Source organism: Haliaeetus leucocephalus, unplaced genomic scaffold (genome assembly GCF_000737465.1).
Source record: "Haliaeetus leucocephalus isolate CR32 unplaced genomic scaffold, Haliaeetus_leucocephalus-4.0 Scaffold217, whole genome shotgun sequence".
Lineage (NCBI taxonomy): Eukaryota > Metazoa > Chordata > Aves > Accipitriformes > Accipitridae > Haliaeetus > Haliaeetus leucocephalus.
In genome coordinates, this window is record NW_010972653.1 from 12,027,519 (window position 1) to 12,055,291 (window position 27,773).

Below are 27,773 nucleotides of genomic sequence, written 5' to 3' on the forward strand. Positions count from 1 at the left end.
TTCCTTTCCATAAAGTTGTGTAGAGAGTATGGAGAGAAACAGGAAAAAGAAAATAAAAACTCAGAATGGTTGTGGCAAAGAGTAGAAGAATTAATATATTAGTAGTTTCAGAAAGAGTTTGGTTAAGATGAGAGAACAGATGCACAAAGAAGACATGCTGCTTTGATTGCAGCGGCTGTCCTTTCCGCACGTGATTGGTATGTGTAGCCTCTCACTCGTGTACAGCACCCACAGTAAGCCCTTGCATGCTCACCCCTAGAATTAAATTCACAGCGCTTGGCATGCTCGGTGGTCCTTCCCCTCTGTTCAGCACTGGTGAGGCCACACTTGGAATGTTGGTCCAGTTTCGGGCTCCTCAGTATGAGACACATGAACATGCTGGAGAGAGTCCAGCACAGGGCCATTCAGATGATGAAGGGAGAGGAGCGTCTCTCCTGTGAGGAGAGGCTGAGAGAGTTGGGACTGCTCAACCTGGAGAAGAGAAGGCTCAGGGGGATCTCATCAATGTCTATAAATACCTGAAGGGAGGGTGGAAAGAGGATGGAGCCAGGCTTTTGTCACTGGGCACCACTGAATGGACCAGAGGCAGTGGGCACAAACTGAAACACAGGAGGTGCCGTCTGAACGTCAGGAAACACTTTTTGTTACTGTGAGGGTGACTGGGCACTGGCACAGGTTGCCCAGAGAGGTGGTGGAGCTCCATCCTTGGAGATACTCAGAAGCCATCTGGACAGGGTCCTGGGCAGCCAGCACTAGGTGACTGCTTGAGCAGGGGGGTTGGACCAGATGACCTCCAGAGCTGCCTTCCAACTCAACCAGTCTGTGACTCTCTGAGTAGAGAAATTGTCCAAACAAACCAGTAAGAAACTGAAACAAGGCATTTCTTAATGTCATTGTACTTCCAGGTGCCACTGAGCTAGAGAAGTGCCACTTGTGATTCACAATGCGGAGCTTGCACCTGTGATTAGTTTCTTAAGCTGAGGATGAATTGTGCCTCTTTTTTTTTTTTTAAACAGGATAGGAGAAATAGGACATGTTATTTCTCATATAGTATCCTAATGGCTAAGGCACTAGGCTCTAGGCTGAAGAGATCTCTGCTTTATCAAATGATTATTTAATACATAAACTTTTGCTCTGTTGCCTTTCACCCAGTCTTTAACCCTTTTTTTCAAGAGTTTTTAACATGAAGAAGGGACTGGGAATGCTGCTGTTGCTGCTGCAAGTGGCCCTCACTTGTGTGGCTAGAGGTCTCTTCTGGAAGCCCAAAGATACTGGTGTGAATCTTGTTTTGCCCTAGAGAGAATTAAGCTCGCAGACCCATAAGACGAAGCCTCTCGCATGTTTTAATGAAACCTGTATTTTCTAGTAGGTTTTTGCAGAGCCTGTTTCCGTCTGTGTATGCTGCTAGGTTCTGGCCCTGCGGTTTACGAAAGGAAGAAAAGCTCAACTTTGAGGATTGCAATTGGATGTGAAACAAGAATAACAGTTGAGGCAATTCTGGCTATGCACAGAAGTTTACATTCTTCAGAGAAACTTCTCTGGTAAAAACTCAGGCAGCTCTGAAGTTGGTCAAGAGTTTTGATGACATACCTGTCCAAAGAGGCCTCATGACACTAACCAGTGATCATTTCCAAAGGATTGGTATCAAAGAAAAGGACCAAAACTGAAAGGAAATACAGGAGTGAGGGGAAACAGTTACAACAGTGAAGAGGTAGCAGGTCAGTTCATTAGCAAGGTACCTTGATCAGTTTGGCAAGACGATTGTGTACTTTGACAAATGCAGAAAAGGAGGTATACGTGGAATGTAAGGCACTGATCTCAAACTTCAGAGCTTGGGTGGATCCACGCACTGCTCCAGCGTGTCTGAAGAGTGTGGTTCTGGCATGTGTTCGCCACTTAAAGCAGACATGGTGAGAGGTATTGCTATGAAAAGTAAGGAATGGTATTAAGCTGTTAGGGAGGGGCCTAGAGCAGTGATATGGAAAAAGAAGTACTGTTGTCTTGACTGTGTTATCACTTTTAGCAGTATCGCCTAATACTTGTTACCAGAAATATGTTGATATTGCTATCAGTCTTATTTGCATATCTCATGCTGGGACTTCCAGCACCACCCCTCTCTAGAATTTTAGGTAGAGCTCTGTCAGCTATTTAGCATGAAGAATTTGTTGCATATGTAGGAAAAAATTACTCTATGCATGTGTAGCACAGGATGTTCCTAGTTACACCTTGTTTAGAAGAGCGGACCTGAGTCTCTCAGCTTATTTCCAAGTGATAAGAAATGTGCTAAACTTTATACTTCTGTAGCTACCATCTTAACTCCTCAACAGTGCTGATTTATGTACCATGTGATGGAAAAAATGTTTGTGCTCCACTGCACAAATTAACCAACAACTGCTGTTCCCAGGGCTGTGTTGGCAGCTCTGTTGAAATCATCAATAGTGCTGCTAAGCGAGGGAGGAAGCTACCAACAAAAAAAGCACGTTCAGTTCAGCTCGACTGAAAGTGTAAAGGAAGGGAAAACTACTACAAACTTTAAAAAGACTTTCTGAGGAGATAAACTGTATTTTATTAAGTTATTTCCTATGAAGACTTGAAAGCACCAACAAATTATAATTAGTAGAAATACTAAATATTGATAAATTATTTATAAACTAAATAGTAAGAAGAAACTTATATTATTTTACAATAATTTATAAAAATTACTTTCCTTCACTGGGTTTTACGGAGACAAACCACAGGGCAGAATGTTGGCTATTTTATCTTTCTATAAAATGAACATTGTTTTAAAACTTTTCCTATCTGATTAAATTCAAATGAATAGAAGGATAACTGATTTTCTAAAATTCATAAAAGTCACAAGACTAATAACAAAATGCACTAATGGAAATAATGTCCTTATACATTAAAGTCTTAGAAATATTTTATGAGCATAAGATACCTTACTTTTGATGCAGCTAAACAGCCTGATACAAGCATTGCAAGATACTGTTCAGCTTTGGGGTATAAACTATGGCACATAACTATTGGAGAATTATAACTTACAGAGGGTATTACAAGTAGTGGCACAACACAGATCTATTAGTGCATAGACAAAATAGTGCTTAAAAACTGTGTTCTCATGTTTTAAATATTCATCTAATATGTAAATATCAGAAGTTATGACGTCTTATTTCTAGAAGCCCCTAGATTTGTTTTAATATTTGACCCTGTTCTCAGATTTTGTGGACGCATCTCATTCCTGCAAATAGCTATACCTGCAATTCATATAGATGCCTATATTCTATTACAGTAATGTTATAGAGACTGCCAGAGACTGTCATGTCTTGTGTTCTAGGCATTTGGTGTATCTATAGCAAGAGTCTATACCTGCTTTAATGTGGTCAGTTTAAGATCTGAGTCAACTAAAACTTGCAAATACAGTAACCTGTATGTGTAGTTAATACTCATATGGACTTTTTCTCACAAAGCAAAAGGAAAACCCCTATCTCTTCTCCCATTGTTTCCTTCCTCTTTCCACAGGTGTCAGGCTTTGATCTTGTATTTGCCTGGGGTGCAGATAACTGATTTTTCCACATACAGACTAGCCTCTGGTTATAGGATGTATGCACTGCATATTGCATCTTATTTGGTATCTATACGCTTACCTCACAGGTAGAAGATGACTTCATTGTCTGTGGCTTTTCAGCATTCTAGAGACAACAATGACCATAAAATCTTCCTAAAACTAAAACAATGCTTATTTAGAGAACAGAAACAAGGCATTGATTGAACAGAATTTTAAGATAAGCCATACTTCTGTGGGCGCTCCTGTAGGTATTCTCCAGCCAGGTCTCTGGGAGCCACATTATATACATCTCCATTGCTTATTTTTCTTTTGCTCAATTCCCACTTTTCAGGAAACAGTTTGCTGGGCTCCTTGCACTGGCTTTGTCCTATTGTATGCCTTGAAATTTTGTTGGCAAAAGTTTTATCTCAGCTACTATTTCTTGCTGCTTCTCTTTTGTCTTAGGAAAAAATCAGTTTATTAAATCAGTAACTAACTAAGGAGTTGTAACATCAAATGAAGCCATTCCATATATTTTGGAAGTGCTGCACCTAATTTTAAATACATGGATAGTGCCAGTTGTTGGACCTGCTTACATAAGTATGTCTTGAATCTGCAGGTGTTTACACAAGTAGAATAGAGATAATACTTCTTTTCACCTAGATTTTAGAAGCAGTGAACTTTGTATCAGATGGGTAACATGGAATAGCCAGCATCAAACATGAAGTCTGCAGGCAGGTATTGAATAGGGTCTGCTGAGATCTGGAGAGAGAGACAGTGTATTATATTGCCTTAAAAGTGTGATTTTTATAGTCTTGAAACAACTTGTGAACTAGACACAGACTTGCCAAGTAACTTTGACGGTGGGCAATAAAATTCTTGGTCAGCAAAATGAAGTCGTGATTTTGCTTTTAGCCAGCAGCCTGTGGTTAAAGCATTCACAGAAGTATGTTGGATTACCAGGCTTAATCCCTTGCCTTGCTTGAGAGGATTTGTACCTATGCTTCCAACCCTCAAGAGATTTCTCTGGCTGCCACAAAATAAGAAGAGAGAGATGCACAGTGCTTAATTTCTCCTCCTGGTGCCATTCCACTTTGTATAATCAATTAAGCATTCACTGAGGCAGGGACCAGAACACAGCTGACCCATCATTTAAATACTGCCCTAATTATCTGACTAGAGAGTCTCCCCCTGCCCTTTTTTTCCCCTCATCTGTCTCATGCTGTCTGATCTGGAAGACAGCAATGTTTGCAGGAAGAAATAAAAAAGTGCTACAGAATAGCCTTATCCACATGGCTAGGGGGTATCTGGGTAGAGTGATAGCTTTGTTTTTTTTCCTGGGCCTATATATCAAGTGGCATTGCAGTTTCTTTGCATGAAGTCATGGTAACATGAAAGACATCATGTGTCTCTCTCACCTTTTTCATATGTCCAATCCCACTGAACTCTTAAAGCTAACTGGATTGTTAAGTGCTGTGCTAACAGCACCAACAGAAAATGGTTTTGTGAGAACTGTTTTGATATGCATATTTGTTGAATCAAATATTCATAACACTGGTAGTATTCATAACATTGATAATACTGAACTCACCTTCTTACCTTGCAGTAAGTTGTTTTAGAATTTTTATTTTGCAATTAACATCCACCTGACACCAGTACTAATTTTCCTTCTCACTCAGAACTATTACAAATGCTAGATAATAATTCTAAATAAGACTTGATCAAAATTAATAACACGACTTAATGCTTAGCCACCTGAGGAGTTGCATGGAAGTTGAGGCATAAAGATCCAGATTAAAAAAACCAAACCTTAGATGCTTGAAATGAAATCTAAGCAAAATTTAAATCCCAGTCTGCAGTTGAGATCCTGAAAATCCCTATTAACCTATCACTTCAGTATCAGCTATGCTTTATGTATAGCTTGACTGTATTTAAGAGAAAGAGCTGTTGAATTCAGTGAGTGGTTTTGTATGTACATTGTGGTGTTCAGTGTGAAAATATAACTGCAGAAGAAAAGATAGCTTCTTGCTCAGCATATCTGCTCTTTGCCCAAATTCAGTCTTTATCCTTCAGAAGAGACAGTAAGAATATACTAGAATTATGCTGGTTTTATCCCTAAAAAGGAAACACGAGGGTGCTGCATATTGGATGCTGTTACGACTTCTGCATTCAGCATAAGTTACACAACAAAAGTCAGGATATGTACACGTGTGCAGCTCTGCTCCCTGAAGTCGTTGCACTGAACTGCCTACAGTGGTTAAAGCATTCATAGGGTATGGGCAGGCTCCACTTAAGAATTTAATTTGAGGATAGCATGGTTGCTAGCAAATGAAAACTTTTCCAGGAGTTTCTGTATTAGTAATGGTACATATGAGTCATGAAGAACACGGAGTGACTTTGACATCACTGGGAGAGTTTGCAGGCTAGTAACTGGGAACGCTTTTCTCACTTGCAAACTAAAATCATTTTCATGATTTTGATGGCCTGGAACTAAATGTCATTTTCACAAAGATGCTTTCAGAAGAGAGCCACATCCTGAAAATGACTCAGCGAAGGTTGTATCATGCAGATGGCAGAAGCAATGACAAGTACTCCGGAGCTGAGGCTTCTCATTGTTGTTGCTGCTGTTATTGTGAAGCAGGAAATTTCGTACTCCTTTACCTAAGCAGATAATAAAGATGCACTTGTTATTGCGGGAAAAAGAAAAAAAAGCTGTACTTAAGTGCTTGCCTAAAGATGTGTTTACCTTGGTCTCATCAATCAATATTTAAGTGGTTACTGAGTTGAAACTGGTGTCAGTAAAGTAGACAACTTTTCTGAAGCTTATGCAGAAAGAAAGCTTTAAAGTGAGGAAATGGGGCCTTTTTGACATATTTTATCTCAATATAAAACCCAGAAACTTTAACAGATTTTGGTATTATTGCTAAAGCATAATGGATAGAAATGTGGTCTTTGAGACTTCATGTTCAATGCATGCTTACAATAGAAATAAACTAATATAAAAGTATCAAAATTATTATTGACATATCTAGTATGTCAGATTGTATGTATAAAAGACATAGCTACTATTTCAAAAAGCCCATGTTGCTAGCTTTTAAATTTGGAGAGAAATAATGTGCTAATCCTTGTTTCAAAGAGATGGCAAGTGAGAGTGACCAGAGCGGTAAGTGGCAGCATGCAGTTTTTATCAGAAGGTCTTTGAATAATTGATTGTGCCGCATACACATGCATAATGTAATTTGGATCTACTAAATGCAGTCCATAGAAAACCCTGTGGATTATAGTTGGGGGAAAAAATAGGAAAAGTGAAGATACGGCGCAATACTGAGTTTTAATTTCTTCTTAAAGAAAATTTCCATCTTAGAGTGAAGCATCCAGTAGCAGGAAGTCCATTCCATCAGTGTGCTCTTGGAGAGACATCTGAGCTCATTACAACTTCCAGTAAAAATCTGGCCGACTACTTTTCACATGGAAGATGATTCTGTCCTAGTTGGAAGTTGATTCATCTTGAAATAGGTCGGTTGTGAGCTCCTTCTGAGTTGGAGAAAATTATATCAGCCATGGTTTTCTGACTGTATTTCCTCTGGAAAGGAAAGCAGCTGTATCAGAACAGCAATGTGGGGTTCCTTGTTTATCAATTAATCCAGGTAAAATTTGTTCAGTTAACAAACATACGAGTGTTTGGTTTTGGGTTTTCCCCTTAATGTTGTATTACCCTTACAAACTTACCCTGGAAGCTAAAATTAAACATACGTAAATCGCAGTGTAGCTTGAAGTGGCAACTGGCAGAGATTTGAGCAGTAGGCTTGAGAGAGTGTTTTCAAAACTGTTTTAAAACAGATTACCATTTTGTTGTGTATAACCTTTCTTCTTTTTTATTGAAGATGGCTCGTGGAACACAGAACCTCAGAAGATAGTTAAACTGGGGGTTCTGCCTGTTAGAAGCCTGCTTGTGATGGAGGAGACCATTTGGGCTGCATGTGGTGGACAAATTTTTATAATCAGCACTGTGACACATTCCATAGAGGTAAACGCTTTTAAAAGCATCGCTCACATACTATGCTACAGCGTATAAGTGGTGAAATTTTAAACATTAAAATCTGTTTAATAAGCTTCATGATTCAGGAAGCTTTTAATGAAATATGGTTTCAGTTCTGTTAAATCCCACTCCCCGCAGTTTGAAATTCTGCCATGATGTTCTCTGCTGTTGCTGATGTCTCATTAGACCTAGGTTTGCTTCCACGTTCCCCCAGGTTTCCATAAAGTGCTTGGAACTTGTAGAGTATGAGGCAAGAGGTTTGCTTAAAAATGAGATCTGAGGAAAGGCAGCAAAGTGGGTTCCTATAGGAATTGCCTGTTAATTCCAGAAGAAGGTTTATTTAAGAAACTGCCTCTACATAGTTAGATGTTACTTGTACTTTGCAATGATTTCATAATGTATTTCTTCAGAGTTTTGCTTCTCAGTGGCCTACAAAAAATTGCTTTGCGTAAGGACATTTTCCAGTGAGTAATCATACAAAAGTCAGCTTTTCTGGAAGGAGAGAAGAGTATTAAGGATTCAAGCTCATATTTGTGACCACATTTTCCAGAAAGCATTAAGCCCTCATTTCTGTCAAAATTGCAGTCTTCACCAAAAGAATGTCTTAGTGGTCTAAAGTTTAGAGTTGATGAGACGTTCGGAATTAAGCCTCTCCTTCGACCTACAGTACAGTTACACTGAGTTGCATGATGTTTACAGCCATGAAGTTCTTTCAAACAGGAGTCGTGATGAGCTCACAGCCGCCTCCTTTGTGTGCTTTGTTGCTGCTTTTTTGTTTCATTGATGATCGTGTTTTCTCCCAACAATCGTCTATTTGGTACAATTGATTCTGTGAGTCATTGTCATGGGTTTGCAGGGAAATAGCTAACATCCTAATTTCTTCCGTCTTTATCTGTGCTTTCTGGATGATTTGTTTCATCCAAGTAGATGCTCAGATCATATATTTTCCTACTTTATTTTTCTTGTAGGCTTGTTTTGTTGATAGCTTGAATGGTATGATGAGGGAAAGATTTTGAAGAGTGATTTGGATAGGTGCTTGAAATGGACCTTTATTAACTTCACTGGGGGGGCAGGGTAGCCTCTGGGACACCTGGTTACTGTCCTACGGACTTCAGTGATGAATCTCGCTGATTCTCACCACGAAATACATAGCAATGGTAAGAGATCACAGCCAGATTGTTCCTGTGTGAGGTTGGTTACATACAGCCAGATCTCTGTAAATAATTTTGGCAATTCTGGCTTAATTCTATCACAAACCTCTTGCTAGATCAGGTGGTATGGCTGCAGTTTGGGCCATGCTGTGCTGTTTTGGCACAGGAGAACAAAACCAGAGTTAGATGGGCTTTGAGGATTAAAGAATGTATAAAGCTTACTCTATCAAAATACAGTATAGCATTAACGGATTGCAGTATTGAAAACAGAAGTTCAGAGATATAAAATAACAAATATTCTATCAATATCTCTCAGACATGGTAGTTTCATTTTTCAGCTGTTACTGCAAGTTTTCCTGTAAAAGCGTCACAGGAGGGTTTTTTTCATTTCCAGAGTGCTTTATAAACCAACCTATCCATTGTATTCAGAGCTCAGATTATTATAGATCCACTGACTTTTATAGCTATAATTAATATACAGGCAATGAATGCTGTAGCAAACAGCATATAAGAAATTATGCAACTAGAAATGGTGAGTATGGGTTGAATAATGTTTTCTCGACACAGATTATTTTATTCAACGACATGATGATTTTTTTGTATGACTGGCTGAGGGTCATCTTTTTTATTCCACACAAATTTCCATACCATAGCATGTCATCTTTCTCATAGAACTGTCAAGAAATGATGATTTTCTGTTGCCTCTTTACTGGTCCTAAGACATACACAAGTACTGATCTTATTTTCATCATCTCACCAGAATAAACAGCTCACTAATGTTTCCATTATTGCTACCTGCTCAGTTACCTGACTTGTTTTGATAACTTCCTGGGCTTATATTTCCAGAAGTGATCTGCTATGAAGTGCATACCATGTTCATTGGCAGTACCGTTTCAATATTATGTTATACATGTGGCAATTTAGACTCTGTCTACTGGGAATATTTTAACAACATCAGCACCTGAATACATCTGAGGTACCTCTTTCTTACTGTGCAGAGCAGAAGCTTTGCTGTATGAAGGGAAACAGCAGCAAGCAAATGTTTGTTCTCCCTCTGTGCCCTCTCTTGTTGAGAGTTAGCAGTAATGATTTGACTCAAGATTTTTTGCATAATATCCATCTTTGCTCTATCAACAGGAATCCAGGTGTTTCACAGGGCTCAACTGTTTTTCTTCCCTCTTTGCTGAACTCCTTTATAGTGCCGTATAGTTCAAATTACAGCTGCTTGTTTGTTCATTGCTTTCTACTATCGTGCATACATATTATATGCTCTGTGTCATATACGTTATCTATAAAGGCACCTGACTAGTTTTTAAGGCCATATTTGTGCAAGCCCATGAGCACATTCAAGACCATTTTGTAAACTTCGTCCATGTGAGGCGCTCCTTGCTTCATAGGTATCTCATATTTAACTGTCTGTGCATTTGCTAAGTGCAGAGTACGTTATCCTTGAAAACAATCTTATTTCATGCCTCCTTGCTTTTCTAAGATTCTTATTTAAGCTTTTTTTTTAATAACTATTAGTAAATGAGCAGGTTTGGCATGCTGTGTATTGGGTTTGGATGTTATTCACTTTTCCTGCTTTTTTTCCCCTCTGATATGGATAAGGCTCTCAATTCACTTGTTTTAATGATATGTTACTGTAATAGAAAGTTTTAGGAAATGTCTTTTATTGGCACAGTGCCCCAAACTGGCACAATGCCTTAAGCTCCTTGGCAAGGGACATGTGAGAAACGCATTGCTGTTATGTATTAATTACATACTCTAATACTCTTTCTGTGAAGAAGAAATTTGTCTTTAGTCTTGACCCTAGATCTGACAGTTGCATTACTGTTGGGTATAGACCTTGATCCCATAGTGGTCTCTGTGCCTGTAGACCCTTACGCTCTGCAAAGGCAGTATGTGTTTTTTTAAAACCAACAAAAAATGCCAGAGTATTTAACAGTATAAAGTCACCAATTGAATGACAATCCATCCTGGTTTGTTTTGTCTTGTTTTTAAAACTTGGCTAACTATACAGGAGTTACTCTGACATGCTCAGCTGAATAAACAAAACAAATGAAAATCCCTATACATGAGTGTATGTTGTCTGAGTACTGTAACTTCTTTAACATAGTAGAAGTCATTTGTTCTACCTTGTGGACAATGATACCCATTATGCATCTCTCGTGAAGCTTGAGAAATCGTGGTTCAGTTCTTGGTGCAGCTGTTTGGTGCAAGCGGGCACCCCCATGAAAGAAAGACTCCAGCTATGCCCCGCGCTGCTGAAACAATAGTGAGTTATGTCGGGCTGCGCTGCTGGGCAGGCGGGCTGCTGCATCCAGAATGTCTTCTGCAGCTCTTGTGTTGCTATAGAGCTTGAACAAGAGAGCCTGAGGGGAAAAAAGCTGGGCTCTGAATGGAGAGGAATGTAGGTATGAAAAATAAAAGAGGAAAGTAAAATGCAGTTAATTTTTTTTTATATAACAAAGGGAATAAGACATTTTGGTCCCTTTGTATCTGTATTTCTTGTTATGAGAAGAAAAAAATAATTGAAGCAAAAGACCAGCTATTGGGTTTCAGATAGACATGTAATGGAAACAGATGTCAAAGCTATTCTCTATACGAAAGTTTATGCATTTGTAAAAGAACATACAGGTTTGGGCTATGTTCCTGCTTTGTGTTAGAAGACCCTTTGAATGAGAAGAATAGTTCTTTTTACGTGCTTCTTGTGGCGTTGACGGTGTTACAGTTTTACTTTAAATGTCTACGTGTTTCAGCAGACAGCTGTACGAATGGCAGCAGGACAGACTAAGTGGGAGTATACTGAGTTGGCTGGTAAAAATGGAATGTGACAAAAATGCATGCGCAAGTTGTTTACACTGGCACCAACAGAATTGTCAGCTGTGCTTAGACCGCTCCAGAGAAAATTCATTTCTTAACAATCTGCTTCATTTTTCTTCTAATTTCAAACAGTGCAAGTTGCTGGTCAAGTTCTCTTCAGCAGCCTTGGATCTAGTTTTCAAAAGTCAGTTGGTCATCAGTGTAGGGGTGCATGAGTCTGTATACAGGAGTTACTATTTGAAAATCCTTTTTGCAATGAAACATGCATGATGAGAATATCAGGAAATTTAGTCATAAGAGCTGTTTCAGGCTTTGAAAGATGTTCATGGATGAATTCTTCTATTGAATAAATTGTATGATTTTTCAAATTGTGTATATAATTTCATAAAGAATGAATGGAGGTTACTTGAGGAAAACAGTGAATATAAATGTGCCTACCAGAGGTGCTTACCTTGCATTCTGCAGTGGTGTTATTTGAAGAGTCAAAAGGTAATGCAGTAACACTCAAAAACTGAACCACTGCCTAATAGCTGAAGAGAAACTTCTGTTCATTTACTAAAAACTGAACATTTGAAGAATAGTGTTAACAAATGAAAAGGAAAAAAAAATCATTCTTCTTATTTTTAAACAGCGAGTTTCTCAGTGGAAAGTAGTAATTTATGCAGTAATAACGTACGAAAAGAAAATCAAATGCCTACTAAGTATAATATCAAAAGTTACACTTTGTGAAAGCTTAAACTTCCATTTTTCATCTCTGATCTTAGCCTGTTTGTTGAATTTAGATGGAGAGTTTGAACAATGTATCTATAACCCTAATATGTTCAAAACATAACTGTCTTAGGCTAAGAGCTTATCCTGAGAAACATGTAATTTAGATTTTGATGCAAAATGACCAAAATGTAACTCTTAATTGTAATGCATGGAAAATTTAACTGTACTTTTACAAGGAGGAAGGGGGTACTTCTGCATTTTGTATGCAAATATAATTAAGAGTATATAATATGTAGTGTGAATATTAGATCAGATATTTACTTCCATATTTCTCAGAGACCTTTGTATCCAAGGGACAGTTTGTCATTTATTTAGCCGAGGAAGTTTTATGTTTATCAGAATAGCTCTCTGTATTTGATAATAGTTGGCATAACATTAAAAGGCTGTGTTTAACTTCAGAGACAGTTTACTTACAATACAAAACTGGAAAAAAAAAAACCTACTTCTTGTTAATGATTAAAGAACTTTACTACAGCTTTATCTTGCACGTTAACAGGGGCATGTAGAGAGGTTTCAGCCTTTCTGGAGCCATGCAGAAGTTGTAACTGTGGAGGCACTAGATCAAGGAAAAAGGTCTGTTGTCAAAGTCTTGTATTACTCATCTTCAGAAGGAGGATTTTGGCCTTTCTAATGAGAAGCATCAATATTTTGAAGGACAGGAAAGCAAAATAGCTAATACTTTTGAAATTCAAAAGTGTCTAAGAGTTGAAAAGCAAGCGACCGTATTAAGACTCACGTTGTTACGTACATGGTTGAGCAAATAATTTATGTTCATAAACACTCTACTTTCTAAAGATTATTTTTTCCTTGATTCTATTATCCTTGTTCTGAAAAGATGCCCTAACAGAACACAGGAAAAATATTTTTTATTGTTTAAAGAGAAGTCCTGCTGTAGATAAAAGTAACTGTTCTGGTTTCAGCTGGGATAGAGTTAATTTATTCTAGTATCTGGTAGAGTGTGTTTTGGATTTAGTGTGAGAATAAAATTGATAACACACTGATGTTTTAGTTGTTGCTAAGTAGCGCTTATCCTAAGTCAAGGATTTTTCAGTTTCCCATGCTCTGCCAGCGAGGAGGGGCACAAGAAGCTGAGAAGGAGCAGAGCCAGAACAGCTGACCCGAACTAGCCAAAGGGATATTCCATACCATAGGATGTCATGCTTAGTATATGAACTAGGGGGAGTTGGCCAGGAGGAGTGGATCGCTGCTTGGGCATTGGTCAGCAGGTGGTGAGCAGTTGCATGTGCATCACTTGTTTTTTTTTTCTTGGGTTTTATTTCTCTTTCTTTTTGTTATATTCCTTTTTGTTACAGTTGTTATTATTATTAATTATTATTATAATTATTATCATTATTATTATTTTAGTTATTAAACTGTTCTTACCTCAACCCTCAAGTCTTACTTTTTTTTCCAATTCTCCCTGTCCTACTGGGAGCAAGGAGGAGTGAGAGAGCGGCTGCATCGTAATTAGTTGCTGGCTGGGGTTAAACCATGACAGTAGCATATTAGGAAAAAAATCTGCCCATTCCCAGGAATCTCATCTGTGGTAGTTTTCCCAAAGGAGTATCAATAAAGAAATACAAAATCCTTTTAAGCCTGAGCTGTTGCAGGCTTGCCAGCCCTACCATGTGATATTTTCAATAAATACAGTATCTAAGTTACTGTGAAGTTACTCTGTCATTAGGTAGAACTTTGGCTCAAGAGCTAGAATCCTTCCATACTAAAGAGGATGTATTTTCAAAAAAAAGTAACAGGAAAATTAATACATCATATGCAGCAGTCAGAACATGTCCTGAGCAAAGCAGAGGAAGCTAGCTTTGTCCTTGATGCAGAGGACAAAGATACAGTGCCTACACTGAAGAGCTGGTAACAAAGGTTGAATGATTTTCAGTTGCATCTCCCCACAGAGTCCTTGTTTTTCTTACAGAGCCATTTTGAAGCCCATCAAGAGGAAGGGATGGTAATCTCTCACATGGCTGTTGCTGGAGTGGGAATCTGGATTGCCTTCACATCTGGATCTACACTTCGCCTCTTCCACACTGAGACACTGAAACACCTCCAGGATATTAACATTGCCACACCTGTTCACAATATGCTGCCAGGTAGCTGAATCACATCATATGATAACATTTTTGTTTTGGCTTTATCACCGTCGTTCTCCAGAGTGTCGTAGATTAGGCCAGAATCAGAAGATCCATCTCGGACTTTGAGTCTGGTAACTGTCTCGTGACTATTTGCTTTAGTAAATCACAGTCTGTCGCCTGCACAGAAGAATGTGTGCAGTGAGCTGGTTGAGTAACAGCTCTCCTCCTTGGAGGTTATAAAGGTTATTATATAGATAAGCAGGTGAATTCTTCTGTTTAGTCTTTTTTTTTTGTGTGTGTGTGTGGCTGTGAAGCAGTAGGGCAATGCAGTCTGACATGAAAATGTGTTTGCTTTGCAGAGCATTTCTTCTGGAACTTAGTGTCAAAGTACATGATGGAGTCAATTTGCCTAGGATCTGGACCAGAAAGCCACGTGCTTAATTTTAATTACATCAGTAGTCCCAGTGCACTCAGCTTAACCACTCACACACTGCCATTTTGGAGAGTGTTCAGTGTTTTGCTAATTGAGCTTTAATTTGTTGAATTAAAAGGTTAGTCTTACAAGTAAAGATAGAAGCTGTGGTCGTTAGGATAAAGTTTAACAGATCTTTAAGTGCCTTAAGGCACAAGGTGTTCAATCACCCCCAAATCATCAGTGTCACAGACAGTTGCACTGGCCTGTGTCAGTTTTGCAAGTGAGCGGCTGGGACCTCAGCATCAGCCAGCACATCGGGTGGGAGCTGTGGCAGTGCCGGGAGATGAGACAGACAGACAGAAAAGCAAGACTGGCATGGATGAGCATGAGGTGTCCGTGAGGGGACAACCGTTCTTCTTGTCTCTTCTTGTTTATAGACTGCAGTAGACCGAGCTTCTGTGGTTTTTATGGGCAATGTGTGCACCAGCTTTATTGCTTTGTTTCTAGCAGAAGCCAGTTCTTCCCACACTGAGATTATATTCTTAAAAGAGTTTGGTATAAATCTTGCATGAAAAATGTTTCGCTGCTTCAGTCTCTGTCTTCTTACCACATTTTCTTTCAGATGACATTAGCTTTGCAATAAAGTTCTATTTTAAATTGTGTCCATTTATATCATGTTCTAGGCAGGGTGGTTTTTACACGTGGTGTTGACTGTAGCACCAACACCGAACTGCAGCAAATAGCCTGCCTTTAAATAGGTCATTTGATTGAATTCATCACAGTTATGCAAAGAAATCAAGATCAGTTGTAAAAAGAAGATTAACTTTTCATATGTTCTGCTGTTTATAGCGGGGGGGGAAAGGGAAGTAGGGCCTCCCTTATACATGTTTTCTGCATATAAACATCTTTAAAAAATTTGGCTTTAGTGTTCATTGCCATGGTAATAAAACTACTGATGTAACATACTGTTTTTTTAAAAAAATATTTGTAGCTAATTCTATCTCCCTGGTGTTATTCTTACCCATTTTAGTTCCTTTTTTTTTTTTCCCCTCACTGTCTTCACAGAAAGTATGCCAATGAATGGAAATGGAAATTTATTTCAGGAGTAGAACATTATTACAGCAAATGTTCCAAGGGAGAATCCATTCTAAAAATGAAATGAATTTCAATTATTTAGCAGCAGCTCTTGGGCCTGTTTATATGATCCCAATAATGCTGCAACAACAAAGGCAAAAAGACAGAGGAGTAGGAGGTTTACATAATAAAGCAGCAGTAAGGACTTTTTGGAACTAAAAGCAGTCAAAGAATAAATCAAGCTCTGTGTAGTATATACTGAGACTAAAAAAGAAAAAAAAACAAAGTGAAACAGAAAAGGAGTGAAATAGCTGCGTATTTACAAAATATGTATTTGCCTTTACTGTGAATTTTTTTAGGACTTTTAAAGGAAACAGCTCTGTTAGTTTTCTGAAATCCAGCAGGAGTTCCTTAATATGCAAAAATAACAGGAAAGTAAAAACTCAACTGGTATTGAAATGAGAGAGAAGAAATTGGTGTAAAAATATTGCTGAGTCTTAAGAAGAGAGATTAAAAAGGCAAGGTCTTGATAGAACTTTGAAGAAGCTGGACTTCTTTTGCTAAGATTTTAGTAGGAACAACAATATGTAATATTGACCTGATGGGCTGCCTGGCGTTGTCATCTGTGTCTTCATTAGAGCAATGTAAACGAGAGGAATGTCGCTCCATGAAGTTAATGGAATTATTTTGTTGTTATACAGTAGAAGTAAAAGCAAAATTTACTGTCGCTGTCAGGAATGGTTACCGTGAGTTACAGTCCTGTATTTAAAGGACAGCTGTAGTAACTAGTTAAGATAGAGGAGTAGGAGGTTCTCATAACCTTAGTAACCAGTTCTCATGGCATAGATTTTCCCAATTTTGCTCTTAGGAGAAGATGGCCTTAAATATCACTGCCTGCTCCCCTTGTTGTAAAGAGTGTGCGTCCTTTGCTTTGAGGAAGACAACCCTGCAGCACAGTGGGCAGGACAGAATCACAGAGGAATGAAGTGTAAGGGAAATGGCACAGGAGGTGATTGTCCTTACGATTCGGCGAAGTTCAGTAGTGTAAAAAAGCAGACTATGTCTGGCAGAATCTTTTATCTGCTGGATGTAACTTTTTTAATCTGTAGCAGTCCACTTGTGGAGAATGCAGCTGGGAGGGCTCTTGCTTTCTGGAGTTACGGGAGGTTTGTCTGTAGGAATGCAGGACTGGAAATGAAACCAGGGTCACGGAGGCAACCATGGGGATAGACTTTTAGTCCAGAGTGGTCCGTGGTACCTTTACTTCAGATATCATCAGAAATAATTCCTAATAATGTGTAACAAGCTTGTGTTCTACAACAGAACACCAAAAAAGCACAAATGCCATATGAGAAAAGGAGAGTGGTTGAGAGGAAGAGCATCATCATCGTTACAGGTCCAGGTAACCACTTATTTCACTATCTGGTAAACCACAGTACAGCTGGATTGCTTTTAAGTGGCCCAAGCACAGCTCTGTTAGCTGAACAGAGGGCATACTGAGTAGCAGGGGAAAAAAAAAAAAAATCTATTAACATTTGAAGACAGATAGACACACTTCACTAATGCAATGTACTTCATTTGTAGAACAAGTTTATGCTTAGCATTTGTGATCTGTAGTTGAAATCTCAACAAAGGCAGCTTTTCACCAGCCTTTATCGTAGCTTGCACCAAAAAAAAAATAATAAAAAAATCATATTGTACATGAATAGACAGTCCACTTGTTTTTTCGTAGTCACATTCAATATTTCATTATTCAAGAACATCCTTAAACATTTTTTTCCTTTCAGCTCTAAAAGAGTTTGTCCTTTTAAATAGATTACTGTGACCTTGATACATGCAATTTCATTGCTCATATGGACGGTGACAGGTTACCTGTTTAACAAAGAGGTGATTTCTGCATAACTTGCTGTATTCTGTTTAAATCCATATATCCTCTAGTGACATGTGTGTTTCCTGGAAACAGATCAGAAAAGCAAAGGAAAAAAAACAAAAAGTACCGTTTCCTCTCTGTGGAAAACAAACTATACTTTGAGGCTTACAGCCTTCTTTTGTCCCCACCCCACCAGGTACCAGACCATAAAATGATATTACTGCTGGGAAACGATAAAAAGATTGGGAAAAACTTTAGGTCAGCCCAATAGATCTGTACAGTGGGTTTGGGGTTTTTTTATATAGTAAGAGCAGCATGGTCATGTAAGAGGATATGCACCAGTATGCCCTTGCATTTACCCAGGGTTGACTTTGGAAGATCTGTGTGGGACCACATGAGGGTTTACCTCGGTCTGGTGGTTGTTGTAGTTGAGACCTGAAAAAGGTGAACATAGAGCAGAACATAGGCAATAAAACCATCTGTCCATGTATAAGCTTAATTGTTGGCTTCGGTTCTTCATAAAGTCAAGATCTTGGTCAGATTGTTTTACAGGTTTTAACAGTTCTGTCTGCATTGGGACAGTGTGATCTAAAAGTTGTCATTTAAAGATAAAAGTATTTGATTAGTTTTGGCATTTATGTTTATCATTTTCCCTTCTTAACTTGATAATTTCTGTGCTTACTGTGTAACTCATTCTGGAGAATTGGTTTTACTTTTTTTTTTCTCTGAATTTGAAATATATCAGAATAAAAAGTCACAAAATAACAAAGAAAAATATGACTTCAAACCTTGGCTAGCAGATAACAAATTAATGTTTTACATTAGTATGTTAATAGGGTTTTTTAATCTATATATAATTTTTGTAGTTGTTATATGCTATTTCAAGGTATATTTTCAGAGGCAGATGTTTCCTGCTTTTCCAAGATTTCAAAGCAAGTGGTTTTCCTTTTGACCTCACTATAGATGGTTCATGCTTAAGGTTGTGCTTGGTGTTTAAGATTCTAAGCTGCAGGCTGATAATTTGCTCTTTTCACCTATGGAAACAGTAATGCATGGTACCAGTTCTCCCTGGTAAAAATTACTGGTTAGAAGTTGCTTCAGGGTTGGAGTATGAAATACATATTATTTTACATTTTAAAAGTTTAAAAAAGTATTAAGCATCTATTGTTTAAAAATGTGAGTATCCTGCTTCTGCAAGGGGTTTGAGAGGCAAAAGTACAATTGGAGTTTTTGATAATTTTAAAAGTTTAAAAATTGTACTTAAGGATTTCTGTGTGTAGTTTGTAAAACAAGTTTTAAGTGAAATGGAGTGAGGTTAAGCTCACCTGCAGTTACCTTGCCCTTGCTGTGGCACTGGTTGTGGGAGAGGACTCACGTCATACATAACTTGAGCGAGCCTGAGCAATAAATCACAGAATTCAAATACTGATTTTTGAAAACTCCAATACACAGAGGTGTTTGGGCATCAGCATTTGAACTTCTTTTGTGCTGAAGGAGTGCCTTTGTGTGCTTTGTTCTGGAAACTAAATTAATCCAATTAATATATCAAAAAACCCTAAAAAAACAAACTAAAACAAAAAAACCCTACACCAAAAAAACCCACCAAAACCAAACCAACCAAAGAAAAAAAAAAAAATCAAAAAAGCAAACTCCAAGCTTCAAAAGGCTTGCAATTTATCTATAGGCATAGACTGTCTGTGCTTATCTAGCTGACGAGGGATGATGCAGTCCTACCAGCGTAAACAGCTGCAGTTTATGGAAAACAACATAGGTATCTCTGAAGGTCTGCATGAGTAGATGGAGCCTCATCAACTTACTCGAGCTTGTTACACCTGCTGAGGGTGACCTAATCATCGTGCCTTTGGGGTATTCTAGAATGTGGTTTGGGGTAGGCAGAGCTGGGATTTCAGATACGTGTGCCTTTTACAACACGCCATCGCTGAGTTAATACTCTGTTTTTGTAAAGTTCTGTGGGGAAAGACTTGAATTGTGGTCCGCCTCCTGCCTTCCAGTTGAGTGCTTTGGGCTACAGTCAAGCTGCTCCTGCCCTGCTTTCCTGCTGGGTCTGTGATTCATATATTCTTGGACGTAAATTGGCTCAGCTTCAAGGGACGAGATGGAAAATGCATTCATTTGTGATACACCATAATTAAGGTCCTTTTCCAAAGTGTGAACATGCGGGTTCATCCAAGTTCTATCAGATGTGGAATCCAAATTCCCTACTTAGTGATGAAGTGAGAGCTATGATGATGGGAATGACTGCTCTCTTGCATGTGAAGTTAGTCATAAACCCAAGAACATGTAGGTTTTGAACCTGGAGGATTCCAGCAGAGTTTAAATGCCTCTCCACATAAACTTGGGCCATGGCGAAAGGTTGGGCAGGCTGTGGTTTCCGTTTCTGAATCTTTTGAAGGCCTTTTTCAAAATCCATCTAAACTAAATCAAACGTATTTAGTAAGCGTTGCGAGCAAAAATGACTTTGTTTTCATTAGAAAAATAGCAATCCTATAAATAATAAGTTGCAGAAAAACATAGAATCATAGAATAATTTTGATTGGAAATTACTCTGGAGGTCATCTTGTCCATCCTTCTTGAAGCAGGCCTGATTAGGTGTGGTTGTTCAAGGACTTGTCCAGCCAAAGTTTTCATATCTTTGGATAGGATGGAGATTCCACAACCTGTCTGAGCAACCCGTTTTACAGTGTTTGACCACCCTTACGATGAAGAAGCTTTTCCGTACTTAAAATCCAAATTTCCCACGTTCCAAATTTGATCCATTGCATCTTATCCTACCAGTGTGCACATCTGAATAGAGTCTGACCCTGTCTTCTGTGCACCCTCCTGTCAGATAGGTGCAAACAGCACTTCTTTAACCTCTCTTTGTACACTGTGTGCTCCAGTCTCCTGGTCGTCTTGGTCGCCTTCCATTGGACTTGTTCCAGTCTGCCAATGCCATTTTTGTATGGGGGGCACCCAAACTCAAACAGGGGGACACAGCACTTCTGATGCAGTTTCACAGAATAAAAACTAGGAGTAAAAAGCAATCATGAACAGGTTTGAGTCTCGAGTATAGCATGTTATGGCAATATATTATTGAGTATTGTGAAGCAAAATGCCTCTCAGTTTTATTATTGAGATTATACAAACATAGTCTATTTGTAAAGAAAATCTATGTCTGCTTTTAGATACTGTGGTTTAGAGATGTAGGACAGAATGTTGCAGAAGTCTAATAGTATTTAAACTGTCACATATGTAAAGTTTAATACCACAATCCAGCAAAATACTGTGATGAGTGCTTTGCTGAATGAGTCGGTACCGCTGATTGTGTTTGCCTGAAGTTACCTTGATCTAGGCAAAGATCATCACTCTTAAGTAACGGAGCACTTCCTAAATTTTGCAGGGCAGCAGCGTGTTTCTGTGACCAGCCTCCTGGTGTGCCACGGTTTATTGCTGGTTGGAACAAACCTGGGTATAATAGTAGCATTACCGGTGCCACGCTTGCAGGGGATTCCCAAAGTAACTGGTGAGTGAAATTTCTCAAATGGATCAAGTACAATGGTTTTATACTGAAGATTTCATTTCTCTTCTGTCGGTAGCTTAAGTGAACCTGCTAAATTATATGTATTGTTTAGATATACGTCAGAGCTCTGTGATGAAATTATATTTGTTGTTCTTCCTGAGCTTTCCAGTACATCCAGATACTTGTCTAGTTTTGTCTCAGTTGTTTGAGCCTGGACAACTGTTTTTCTTTAGGGCATAAGAATAGGATAGGCATTAATCCTGTCAGAGTACAGTCAAATATATGGGGATGAGAAGAGAATGCAAGCAATCTTTCTTCCACATTTGGGAAAATAGAAGCATTAGGTTTGGAGACATAGATACTGAAAGTTTAGTATGTTGTCCGACTGGTTATTCAGTAAATTGGTTTTGTGCCCTTTCTCCCCAAAACTTTGAATATATGAGAGTATATATTTCTTTTTTTTTGACAATGATCAGATTTTTGCATTTTGGAGAGATGTATTTATTGAGTTACTTCATATTACGCCATTTGAAATACAAACGCATGAATGCTGCTGTATCACTTTCCAAATGTTTAAGCTACTAGCAGAAGCAAGATTTTTAAAGTGTGTTTAATAGGGGCTTTGCCATGCTGCGTTTTGGGTTCAGAATTCTGCTCGAGCTTCTGCGCTGTGGAGGGAAGCTGGCAGATTTTAGGAGGCAAGCTGTTTGCAGCTTCCTTCAGGGGAAAAAAAAGCTTATGTAACTTTGCAAAACGAAAACAAAACCCTCTGTGTTCAGCAAAATACGCAGCAATAATCCAGTATGACACAGGACGAATGCTTCTTAAAAATATGGCACCTATGTTAGGTGAAAATAAATGCAGTGCAAGAAAATGCACAGTTGCAGAATCAAAAAATCTCTCATTTTATTCTTCCATTTTCTGTTTTGATCATTGTGGTTTATGTCATCTGTATTTTCCTGCATTTATTTTGGGTCAAGATTTGTCAGATTTCACAAATCTAGCAACATTACGTTTAGAAATCTATTTTTATAGTCTTCAATACCATATTTGGAATTTGAACTGAAAAATTGTGACTTTTTCTGGTTGTGCTTCCAATAGTGATAATTCATCTTTATATCATTGCACTTTCTGTAAAAACAGAATAGGTTTTATTATAACCTGGAATGCATTAGGGAGTTAGGGATGGTTTTGTAGGGTTGTGGGTTTTTCCCCTTGATAGCCTAGCTCTTTTCCATATTGTAGCTGATTTTGTAGAATTTCCATTTGTAGCTGATTTTTTTCCTTCTTTTTTGGCTGTAAAAGCCACATTTACTGATATTGTTACAGGTTCTGAATTTGGCCATATGCAGTTTGGTTTTCATACATTCTAATGATTTGCACAGTGTAAATCTTCCTTGTACCACCACCATCCCACTGTTTAAATATGTTTTAAAAAATTAATAATTTTTCAGTCATTTCCTTATGAATCTGCCACGGTAACTAGAAAGCCATTCAGAAGGATGAGTTTTAGTTCCTGCTGTATAGCGTGGAGGGGTCTGTTACAACGAAACAGATGTTCACGCTATTCTGGAGAGGTACAGAGGTACAATAGGATTAATTGAAAACCACGTATTTTGTTTGTGGATTACTGGAGAAAACTCACAGTGTTACATTTGTGTCGATGCCAACAAAAAGAAGTTAGCAGCATTTCTGTACTCATGCTGTTGTGAGAACAGAGCACAAAAGTAAGTCAACTAAAATTCATAATGCCATGTGTCAGTGGACATATTAGTACAGTCCTAAAACACTTGTGGTACAACAGATTATTTTTTTGTACATTTTTTCTGTAAATTGTGTACGCACAAGGCGAAAGACAGACTGGATGCATATAATAGCGTTTTAAGAGTTAGGCTTTTCTGAGCAAACTTCATGAACTAATTATGGTAGAACACTGTGGTAAAATAATGTTCTTTAATTGTCTTTTTCTTTTGGCTCCAGGAAGAGGAATGGTGTCATATCATGCACACAATGGCCCAGTCAAGTTTCTTGTCACGGCTGCATCTATAAACAAGAAGAACAGAAACAAACAGAGGAACAGCCTGCCTCCTAGTTCAGAACCTAAAGACGACGACCAAAAGAACATTCTGCACAACGAAAGACCAAGCTCTTGCCTTAGTAACACCCATGACACTGCAATTTGGCTGGGGGGTTCAGTAGGATCCATTGCACAAAAAAGTGACTTGTCATCATCTTCTGGATCCCTTACTTTGTCTCACGGATCAAGTTCCCTAGAACACAGGCCAGAGGACAGTAACATTTATGAGCTTTTAAATGATCAAAATATCTCATTTAAAAGTAAAAGACAGAGATCCAAGAAAATGAAAGCAAGTTCAGTATTAGTCATTTCTGGTGGCCAAGGACACAGAAGAGTGAACAAGAAGACCAAGCAGCAGCGACCAGATGAACTAGTGTCTTCAGTGATGGTCTGGCAAATCCCACTATTAAATATCTAACTGGACTAAATCCAAGATACTTTCTGCTATTAAAAAAAGTCTGATATCCTTGTACAGAAATGGCAGCTTAGGACCCAAACAGATAGTCTTTATACACCTGGGAACAACTTCAGTAGGCTTTGATCACAGGATTAAGGGTTGCAAGACAGTCCTTGCATACTTAGAACATTCTGCAGTGTTAGGGTATTGGAAAACATTTAGCTGTTGATGCTGTCCTTGATACTTAGAACAAAAAGGATCTGTTAGACACTTTTAAATGGTTTTAGAATCTCTGCCTTATTTATATTTACATTTATAAATATCATAATTATATTCTGTAGCACTTAGGGAAGGCAAAGAACACATGCCATGTCTCATGCTGGTTTTTGCTTATGTAAATCAGCTGTTGTTTCTTTTTCCAAAGTGACATATTGCATGGACTGTACATTTTAACAAATTAGCAAATATTTTTAAACAATAAATAGTCTAATGCAAGCTAATACTAATTTGGTAATTACTATAATAGTTTGTAACATCATTCCACAAGCCAGAGTTGGGTCTGGACAAAAGCAGTTATATTAATTGATTGGTATTTGTTTATTTCAACATAGAAAATAGATTTATTATTATTATTATTATTATTTCTAATGCTCAGTATTATTAAAAACATTGCAGTACAAAAAGCACATTTTCTTGCTAGGTGCAATGTGTCTGTGACTGGCCTTTGTTGTACAGAGAAAGTTCTAAGGGTGCTATGGCTTAGGTCAAATAGAAAATACAGATACAGGACAGCTGTGCACTGGAGTGCTGCTAATGCATTCTCCCCAGCAACTTGGTTATCAAAGCTAGACATGCACTATGCTGGTTTTAAGGAGGCATGCACATCCAGGAACTTAATAATGAAATTATTAATTAAATCATTAACTGGGGAGAAATACACTAATATTGGAATATCTATAGGAAGTGCGGGTAATCACTGTGGGTGTAGGTCCTACACCAGTTGATTTGTGCTGTGGCCTCAGGCAAACACCTATCAAATAATGTCACAGCGCAACAGCAGAGATATGGTCATATCTGAGTGGCAGTCGCCTCTTTTCACGCAGAGTTTCAGCAAAGCATGGTCATGTAAATGGATATTGTGAAAATAGTGTGCATGGCTTCATTCACTCAGTCAGGTAAGCAGTTGCTTTGGTGGTGTTAGAGGGCTGAATTCTAAATAGAGACCTAATCATCGTTTCTTAATGAATCAATGTATTTCCAAAGGAAACTTTGAATTTGGGATTCCTACTGAAATTGCTTTATGTGCTAGTCTCTGCATGTGTAATATAAGACCAGAGCCTTCAGCTCAGAAGGATATTGCCAAAACCGGTGATGAGACACATCCTTCAGTCAAAATATGTTTAATACAGATAACATGTTGAATGGAGTCACTGGGAACATCCTTTTCCCTCGTCAATAGACTGAAAGATACAGAGAAATTAGGGTGATTAAGTTTCAGTTGAATATGTTAAGAACTCTAATACTGTCCATCAGTTCAGTAAAATGCAAATTAAATATATCTGAAGCAGGAGGTTTGTCAGATGTATGCATTGACTAGAATCACGTAAAACTTCTGGCTACTTTGGTGCTATTATTATCATCCCAGTAAGGGGGTGGTTTGCCCTGAAATTATTTCTGCTACTTCTAATGCACACTCCTTGATTCCACCATGGTTTGTTTCAATCTGCCTAGTTTAAATCGACATCAACCATAATTACAGTGTTTCCCAGCACTTGGCATTTTAAGGTAAACTGTACTAGGGACTGAATTACTTTGTTCGATATAAGATAAAGGGGTTTTTTTCAAAATAGTGGTAGATTGGTGGAGTTTTTTTAATGTTGCTGAAATTTATTGTCTTTATTTTGCAGCAGATTTATGTATCTCTTAAATTTTCAGTCTGTCTGCTCTAAAAAGCAAACCTCTATCAAGGTGACCCCAAAATCGGTGGGTGGGCTGACTTACCAAGTTTGACAGAGCACTGGAGTAACGTCAGGTCTTCCCTGCCACCAAGTACATGGGACAGAGGGAATGCCAGTGCAGTCAGTCTTTGCCTGTGAGGCAGCACCAAAATAGACATTTCAAAAATCAGATACGCACCCCAATTTCTTTTCAGAGGTTTTGCCTGCATCCTGATCAGAATGGGATTCTTGAGCCAGAATAGCACAGACTTCAATGAGTCACGAAGGACACTTGTTACAGATGGGATTATAGGTTTAGGGTCTTCATTACCGTTTTGTGCTTTTATTCTGTGTCTTCCGCTGTGTATCTTGCAACTTCAGTTGGGTGCTGTCAGCGTTGGCATGGGCTTAAGTGTTGGCATCAGTCCTGGTGGGGGGAAAAAAAAAAAAAAAAAAAAAAAAGCAGAGTGCCTCTAAGCCAGGCAGCTGGCAGCATTTTCCCAAACTTTCCCTCTTCTCCCTGGCCTACTGCCTGGGCTTGCCTGGCTTGAGGGATCAAGGCCAGTTGCATTTTCTACACTCTTCCATAGCTGTGGCCCTGGGAGCTGCTGTTTGCCCACTGTGTGGAAGTACTACATTGTACAGTTTAATGTATGTATATTGAAAAACAAGTTAAAAGATTCTTCTGTGTATAAAGCATATATAATCTAGTATCCCTTTGCTACACTGCAGTAAAAAGACCACAGGTTTTATTCTGCGTGCTCCTTGGGTGTGGGATTCTGCATCTGTGCCTTTGGGACTGGAGGATCACGTCCACTTTCGTGGATCTTTATTAGTAGGAGCAGTAAGCAGAGTCCACCACACATTCAGCTGGAAATCCATGCATGGCCTTATTACAGGATCTGCTAGCAGTAATGCATGAGACTTTTAAAGTGAAATTCATCCTATCTTCCAGCTGAAATGTAACATCCTTCAGTTTTAGCAATAAAACAGTAGAAACAAAGTACAAACCTGCTCTTCTGAAAGTACATCGGACTCTTGCCAGTGACTTCAGTAAGAACAGAACTGGGTCCCTCATTTACATTACACTATTTTGAAAACACATATCTATTTATCTTACTAAACTGTAAAGCAAAAAAGAAGCTGTATGTCTGTCTGCAAAAGTACACATTGTCATGAACTAGATTTTTAGTAACTAACTGAGCACAAGGTGTGATGTTTGTTTTCTGATATGCAGCTAACTGGTATTACCTTACTATAAAAATGGGCAGGAACCAAAGTTTCTCTTACAGCTGGCAAATAGTCTCTACAGCTGTTGTAGACTATGCTGATAGGTAGGTTGGATTTTGCTTTCTGATACTGCTTTTCTAGATTAATAGAAGTTATGGAAAATATTAGGAAAAGAGGGGAGCAAGTGTAACCACTACGATATATTCTATATATGTTTTCTAACACATAGTAGTGTCTTTTATAACATGAGCCATAAAACTTGTGTATTTATGTTCAAAGTATAAACTGAGAAAATGTTTAATAAAAAAATGTGATAAAATTAACTTCAGAAGTACATTTCTTGGGTCGTCATTTTAACTAGAAGGCTGGAATTTGTGGCATGCATTAATAATATATGTATTAATGGACTCATGAAAGGGAGAATAGGATATGTGATTAGGACAGCAAAGATATATTTTTATTTATTTATTTCTATAGTTTCTACAATTTAACACCAGCAAATGCAATTTCTGAAAGTGATGCAGTCTCTTACAATGAGTTTGACCCCTGTATCAATGGACCCAGTGTCTAAGCAGTAGAATTTCTACTATGCTGTCTACATGGAGTATGCATCAGCACTGGGGCAGCATGCATGATGCATAAAAATGAGAAGCATTAATATTCAAAATGAGTATTGCAGAGCAAAAGCATTAACAGATGAAATTAATTTTCAGTTGCTAACTGGCGATTCATTCTAATTAATCTGCCCTAAAGGATATATACCGAATCCCATGATTGTGTTTAAATACTGAGACTTGTATTCATCAGACTTGGCAATAGCCTGTTTGTGCATACCTGCACT

The 27,773-nt window shown here is 38.3% G+C and overlaps 1 protein-coding gene across 1 annotated transcript in view; it reads left to right on the top strand.

Annotated features, from left to right (window-relative positions):
• ARHGEF10 (Rho guanine nucleotide exchange factor (GEF) 10) overlaps positions 1-23,786 on the top strand; it is a 109,755-nt gene extending 85,969 nt beyond the window's left edge. The window contains exons 27-30 of the mRNA XM_010566761.1: positions 7,429-7,571; positions 14,256-14,430; positions 21,172-21,294; positions 23,272-23,786. Of these exons, the coding sequence (XP_010565063.1) occupies positions 7,429-7,571; positions 14,256-14,430; positions 21,172-21,294; positions 23,272-23,786 (956 nt within the window). The remainder of the gene's footprint in view (positions 1-7,428; positions 7,572-14,255; positions 14,431-21,171; positions 21,295-23,271) is intronic.
• The last annotated feature ends 3,987 nt before the right edge of the window (positions 23,787-27,773 follow it).